The 7483-nt window shown below is 37.2% G+C and overlaps 1 protein-coding gene across 1 annotated transcript; it reads left to right on the top strand.

The window, feature by feature from the left end:
• The first annotated feature begins 2353 nt into the window (after nucleotides 1-2353).
• LOC146318834 (olfactory receptor 52D1-like) lies at nucleotides 2354-3610 on the top strand. Its single transcript, XM_084730570.1, has one exon. The coding sequence runs from the start codon at nucleotides 2365-2367 to the stop codon at nucleotides 3325-3327; it is 963 nt and encodes a 320-aa protein (XP_084586696.1). The 5' UTR covers nucleotides 2354-2364; the 3' UTR covers nucleotides 3328-3610.
• The last annotated feature ends 3873 nt before the right edge of the window (nucleotides 3611-7483 follow it).

The raw sequence follows: 7483 nt of genomic DNA, 5'->3' as shown, positions 1-7483 counted from the left end.
CTCACCTGTGGCAAAAGAGTGGCATCTAATTGCTTTCTAGAGAAATGGAAACACAAAGTGGACTTATGACCTCTAATGAGTGTATTTATCCTTTTAAGGCTTGCATCATCTGTGCTTGCATCATTTTGTGGCATTTAAACTAGCGATTTCAAAATGTGTTGATTCATGTAATTGGTAGAAGTCATACAGAAAGGTTTTATATTTAAGAGAAATTGTAACTTTTAAATAGAGTAAAAAAAAAAAAAAATTTGAAAATTTAAATGCAAGCTACTGATATTCAGTATTGCAAATTGATTTTACAAATAAACACTGAATCATCACCTCTTTTTCCACCCTGCTTTCCTTTTCTGCTACAGTCAGTCAGGCATGAATGTCTAGCAGTTATTTTTGTTACTAACAGACATATAACCATGTTGTGATATGCAGCATACCTTGGTCAGTCATCTAGCTTTGGCGAGGCCTTGTCTCAGACAATGTTTTTTCTTTCTTAGCAGACAGACCATATACCACTTTTGGGGAAGCTCCTCGTGATCTAAATCCTAACTGGCTTCAGTGGATGATTTTTTTTGCCATCTGTGATGCATTTATGGGTATAGCAGCTGTGCCACCCGTTAACTAGGCCTGAACTCATTATTGTCCTTATGAACTTCTGATGCTACTCAGTGCTTTCTGACTTCCCTCTCACACAGGTGACGGGGAAAAGAGGCTGCAGTGATAGTGTCTTATGTGTGCTTTGACGTGTTTTGTGGAAACCACAACCTCTTCACTCAGAGTATGGTGGAGTGTCCCTCTCCTGGTCTGTGGTCAGTTTTGAGTACTGAGGACTTTAAAGGCACTCTCTGTCTCACTTTCTGCTTTTAGCTAGAATTTCAACTAAAACCAGAAAATTCTATCATATTAAATCAATCTTAGCTTCACTTTATTGGCTTCCTGTTCATGTCAGATCAGACTTCTTCTTCTGCTTCTGATAATAAAGCTGTAACTCGGCTCATCCCTTCCTATCTCTGCTCTCATTAAACCTTATATCCCATCCCGTGTAGTCCGCTCTCAGAATACTGGGTTCCTATATATCCCTGGAGTCAAAAAGAAATCAACTGGCTGCAGGTCCTTTCCCTACCACACCCTCTTCCTGTGAAACAACATGCCTGCTGTTTGTCTTAACTTTGAATTTGTGCTTATTTTCATTTCAGGCCTTGCACCTGTTGACATGATCCTTTCTTTCTTTCTTTCTTTCTTTCTTTCTGAAGCAAATTATGATTTGTGACTTTGGGCTTCTAAAATTTGACTTGAGCTGACTTGACTGGTAGAGGTTCGGTTGTTGTGTTTTAGCGTTTTTCTTGGATAAATACAGAGTCACACACACACAGGTCACACGTCAGGGGGATGACTGTATATCCACCAATTTAGCAATAGCTACTATCTTCAAGCTGTTTCATTGAAGTCCAGAGTGCAAATGCTTGCTGTAAATATGTCAACAAGACAGAGCTACATGATGCATTCAGGAACTTTTGAACCATCATGTCAGAAAAATGTGGCGCCTTTGTTATATATAGGGTAGACCCCAACTGATACATCAGTCAGCTAATATTATCAGCCCAGTATCGGCCTATCACAGCTGTTGTCTGATATGCACCAGTATGAAAACTTTTTCTTAACAGAACATAATGCAGACGGAAGTTTACTGCTTCAGTGCCCCAATGTCATTTTAGACAATAAAGTTTGTTGTTAAGCTGTGAAATATCCTGCTTCCACAACATATCTTTGTCACAAAGTGTTTAATAACCACACTTGCAGGATCATTGCAAAAAATGTGTGATTATGTATATACTCTGTATACTGTTAATTATATTCTGCATAAAGAATATCTGATTTTTTAAAACTCCCTAATATCAGTATCCGTATTGGCCTCAAAAATCCAGTATTGGTTGCTGTGTTACTGTGGAGGAGCCTGGGAGAAATAACATACTTTGGTAACTATGGTAACAACACTAGTCCACCTTGAGCAATTATAAAAGGCTACTCAAGCTGAGGCGGTGGACTGTGCTGCATGGTGGGGAGCACAGCCATGCAAGTAAGTATCAACTCTTTGCCTGCAGATTAGACTCAAATGCTTCATACAACCAGAGGGTTTGGTGTAAATTTTAGGAGAAGTTTGTTACCATTCAGTCATCAGTATTATTTTAAAGTCATAAAATGTAACTCTTTAACAAACTTCTATTTCTACTGCGCTAAAAGCATTGTTTTCTATATTTATATGTAATTCTCTTGACCATATTACAGAATATGTGCTATCTAATGCATTTATCTGATCATAAAATTGTGTTAAAATTCACCTGCCTTTTCTTTTCAGAGCTGAACTGAAACATGGACAATACCACATCAACATTTACATTGACTGCATACACTGTCATGGAAAATTACAAACACAGGCTGTTTGCTGTATTCCTGCTGCTCTATCTCTTTACTATCACTTTAAATTCACTGCTTATTGCTGTCATACACCAAAACAAAGAGCTGCACCAACCCATGAATGTGTTCACCTGTGCGTTATCCATTAATGAAATATATGGCAGTTCTGCTTTGTTACCTGCAATCCTGTATGTGCTCATATCTGGTACATATGAAGTACCTGTGAAGTGGTGTATGGCTCAGGTCTATTTCCTTCACACGTATGCCAGTGCTGAGTTTTGTTTTTTAGCAGCTATGGGATATGACAGATATGTTGCCATCTGTTACCCACTCCATTATCACAGCATCATGTCTAATTCAAGGATAGGCAAGCTTGTTGCATTAGTAGCTCTGTACCCACTCATTGTGTTTGGCTGTTACTTCTCACTAACCTTACAGCTGAGCTTTTGTGGGAAAGTTGTGCCAAAATTATATTGTGTGAACATGGAACTGGTCAAAAATTCATGTTCAAACCCAGCGTACATAAGTGTTGTGGGACTTATACTTATTCTGATTTTGATTATGCCTCAGTTTGTGATGATTGTTTTCTCTTATGTACAGATTGCAAAAGTGTGTAAGAAATTATCAAGAGAGTCCAAGAGCACCGCTCTCAGAACATGCATCCCACATTTATTATCTTTGCTAAACTTCACCGTCGGGTCCCTTTTCGAAATTATCCAAACTAGATTCAACATGAGTCACGTGGCCGCAGAGGTACGGATCTTCCTCTCTTTATACTTTGTCATCATTCCACCCATCGCCAACCCAGTGCTGTATGGACTCGGCACTCAGATGATAAGAGTTCACATACTGAAGCTGTTTATTAGATACAAGATCCAGAAAAGATTAACACTAGCAAAGACAATGACTTCAGCTTAAATACAGACTAACTTGCAGTGACATTTATGATAAAATCTGTGCTTCATACATTTCTTTCTTTATTTAAATTGTACTGAATGTGATCAAAAACAATACTATTTTTAATTCCCTTCATGAAGTCATTACTCTCACAGGGCCATCTGGGTTCTCCCAGTTGTTGCTGCCTTTTTTTCCTGCCACTGAGTCTTTATATTATATTATAAAAAAAAATAAACTGTACATCTTGAGCTGTGGTTCATATATGAAAGTGAAAAATATTTAAAAACATATTTTTAAGCACTTGAATATGACAGACTACTGTTGAATTTGATTAATTTAACTGCTGCAGAAAAAACTGTCAGTTTCAGACATAAGTATGAAACATGTACAGAATATATGATATTATTCTCTACAGGATTGTATTTTCTTTGTTATATTTATCATTAAGACATGACTGTGCATTTTAGTCGAAACTCTAATTTTGGTTTCCGTGTTTGCATATTATTGCAAATGTTGCTTGCCTTCAAATATCAGAAACTGGGATGCTTTGTGAGAGCATCCGTAGTGACTGCCTTACATTTAAGACACATTATGGCAAAATATGTTTTTAGGAGGACTATGATGTAATTGGTAAAGGGTCATTTGTAAGGAAGAACATCATGAATTTGTATCCTGTATTTGTTGTATTTGTACACAAATTATTATTCTGCACTTAACTTGAAATAAAAGACAATATATTCTAGTTTTGTGTCTTTGTTTTATTATCATCAAAGCCAATATGTGAATGAATATGTGATGAATGAATATAGTGTTTCATGAGGCGATACATAATCAAAACTCTATCATTTGATACATTGATCACTATTAAAAAGTTGTTTAAGATCACCTGTAACATCCCATTTGAATGAGATCTTGATCTGTAAAGCAACTATTTTAATATTTTAAATACATTTTATGCAGTTTTAGTGTCACTCTGCGACCAAAGCTTTGAGCCTGGTGGTGCCTGTCAGTCACAGTGTGATATCAATATTTAGATTTTTCTTACTTTTTCAGCACTAAGATGTTTATTTAATGCTGCACTCATGCAAAGGTTATATTGGACCTCATGATCTGTCCTATAGTTGCATCATAAAGACTAATTTGCATTATCTAGCCTGAAAATACCTGCCATCAAGCATTAATGTCCTGGAAGTTTAACACATGAGTATCAGGTACAGCTCCTGAGGTGCAGTAACCTTTGCAGCAGCTGCTGCACTTGTCTCAGGTGACAAACTGAAGGGGAATCTCGTGTACATTTTCTGACCATTTAACATTGCTTACATTGTAAAATAATAAATGAAGAAACAATGCACTGTGCAAATCATAAATGTGCCAGATAAAATTTGAGAGACATCCATCAGCACATGCACATTCAAATAACTTTTGAAAGAGTGAGAGAGGAGGGGAAAAGAGAAAACACATGACACAGTTACTGGTCACTGAGATTTATGGAATTCACTTCAAAATTGACGTGTGGATAACACCCGTGTTCAAGGTTAGGAGGGTTACTTATTTAAAACTTGTAATCATATAATAATTCCCATTTTAGTAGCATGTAATCTGAGACTCCCCAAGTCTGTCTATGTTATGTTAAGAGAATTTAGCAACAATTTACAGGGCTTGAATCTGATTCAAGGAGATTAAATTTTACCCTGGAACAATGCTGAGTAGTAGGGTATTGACTGCTGTCAAAATACTTTAAGGAAAAAATACATTGCAGTCTTTGACTTTGCCACCAGGTTACTTTTTGTAATTTAAGTAGTCAGGTTAGACCTGAGCATAAGGAGTGGGTAAAAGTAACAGTGACTGAGATGAAGATGACTGACTGAGGGTTTTGGTTTGTTTGGGATGACTCTCTCTGCATTATCAAAGAAAAACTGACAGATGATTAACCTGTGAAGGAGGCAGATGTCATCTCTAATCTCTGCAGTCAGGGTGAACTTTACTGCACCTCCTCCTGTCCTGCAACACACTATGTCAGTGACATCATGCCAGGCATTGAACTTCTACTGACAGACTTAACTCATCTTGTAGCCTAATATTTTAGTTCAGTTACATTTAGCTTAGCTGATCTTGTCACGTCTTAGTTTTTAGTTTAGATCAGTTTATAATACCTGGTTCATTTTGTAATTTCTTCAAGTTCATACACATGAAAGACAAGGAAGTAAAAAGTGAGAAATAAACTGAAAAATGAAGGAAGAGTTAAAAAGACGAAGAAGAGTTGTTTTTGGCTGCAAGTGTTGTTACTGTTGCTTGGCTGACACGTTGTGAGGAAGTTGAGAAGTAAAGTAGGCCAACGTAGTTCAATAAAACTCTATCTTTGCTTCCTACAGTATTCTGTTGACTACAGTTGTTTAACAGAAGATGAGTGAACCAAGAACTGAAGAACATCATTATCATTACTAGGCCTACCTGAAGTAGACTAATACTACAAACTGGTTCAGTGTTACACACGTAAATAAGTTCTAAACATCAAGTTGTGTTCAGTTTAAATTACACACTCTTTGAGTTCTTTTCAACTTGCTTATCACTACTTAAATTCTTTACTAATGTTTTGTGAATTAGCAAGGGAAACTGGAAATGGCTAAATGGATATACATGCTCATTAGTGCTCAGTGTTTAACATCCCTTTGGAAGCAATTAGAAATTGCTTCATAATGACAGTGACCTGTAGGCTACCTGGAGAATATGCGACCTTGGTGTAACTGCGATGAAACGATGTCATTATCAATGCCACTGGCTGGTAATGCCAATTAGAAAGGGATTCATTAAAAAAATGTCTCTTTTTCCTAAAGCAGTGATCAATAATTCTGATTTTATCCATCTTAAATGACCTCTGAGGAGGACTTCAGCTATGTACTGGCAGTAGAAATCCACATGCCTTTTGTATCGTGTATACAGGATTTCACATTTTTTAACAGTGTCTGCAGCTTCTGTAACAATTGTCAGCTCCAGAGAAAGTTGTGAATTTAATATTGATGTGACGAACAGAACTGCAGCCACTGTATGATGGTCACTATAACGCAGACCAAGAATAACACACCGCCAAGTGTTAAGATGATGTGCAACAGATGTTTGTGTGAAACACTGTGAGCTGAGAATATTTAAGGTGCACTAGAAGGCCTCAGTATTTTGAAATGTGGTTGCCAGAATGTGGGTGAAATTCAGCCTTTTTGCCTTAAAGAACAATCGTCTCATCACTGTCAGATCTCTTGTGTGTTCAGTGTAATCAGTTTTACAGTGTGCCGAGAGAAACTTTCTGTAACTCTTTATAAAATCAAACTTCACACCTGTTAGGACACTTCCAGAAAGTTCCTGTCAGTTGGTGGTGTTTGTGTTGGTACTACGCAATAATGTTGCCATACACTAGATCAGGTTCAACTGACCTGCAGTTTACACTTAAATAAATTATTGGAACTAACCTCAATATCTTCAGTAGCATGGACAATATACTTTTTTCATTATTTTTAGGGCCATTTCTGCCAATGTTGAAAAAATATCATGTGAGTCATTATAAATGAGAAACTTTCTCGAATGACTTAGATACAGAACACAGAAGACATTACTCTGAGATACTAAGTCATTGTTTTGAGCTTGGAAAGACACTATAAAGACAGCAGTAATCTCTGCAGGGGTCTCAAACTATTGACCTTTTCTGTCCCCCTGTCCTCCTCCCACTGGCTCGTGACACGACGTCAAACATACAATATAATCTGGCCGGCTAGATTATTTTTTCATATTGTTTCACACCAGTTTAAACTACCCTTCAACCAAGTTTGATGAAAATACGGTCGTAATGGAAACTAAGTCAATTTTAGGAAATATTTGAACATAGACGTGTGACAGCTATCAGAGGCCCCAAACCAGTCTGAGTTTGAGACCCGTGACTTAGTGGATTTGCAGGATTTGACAAGTGAATCTTGTGAAAAGATTGTCTTGTGGATGAGACCAATGACTCAGTTTCATAAGGGAAATGCAAATGTAAAGATGTGACGAGTATAAAAGCTGCTCAGTGCAGCTAAACGCAGGTGGGTGGGGGGGGATTTCACACAAAGGTAATGCTTATTTCATCAGAGATTATTGAGTAAAGTCATACTGTACAAATCTGGATTACTCAGATGCTTTCAGATAGATTTGT

This window comes from Lutjanus erythropterus, chromosome 11 (assembly GCF_056507025.1).
Source record: "Lutjanus erythropterus isolate fLutEry1 chromosome 11, fLutEry1.hap2, whole genome shotgun sequence".
Lineage (NCBI taxonomy): Eukaryota > Metazoa > Chordata > Actinopteri > Lutjaniformes > Lutjanidae > Lutjanus > Lutjanus erythropterus.
The sequence above is the reverse complement of the archived record's forward strand: the minus strand, read 5'-3'. Positions and strand labels throughout refer to the sequence as shown.

Excerpts from the sequence above, each read along its gene's own strand:
- LOC146318834 (XM_084730570.1), top strand. The coding sequence starts at position 2,365 with ATGGACAATACCACATCAACATTTACATTGACTGCATACACTGTCATG.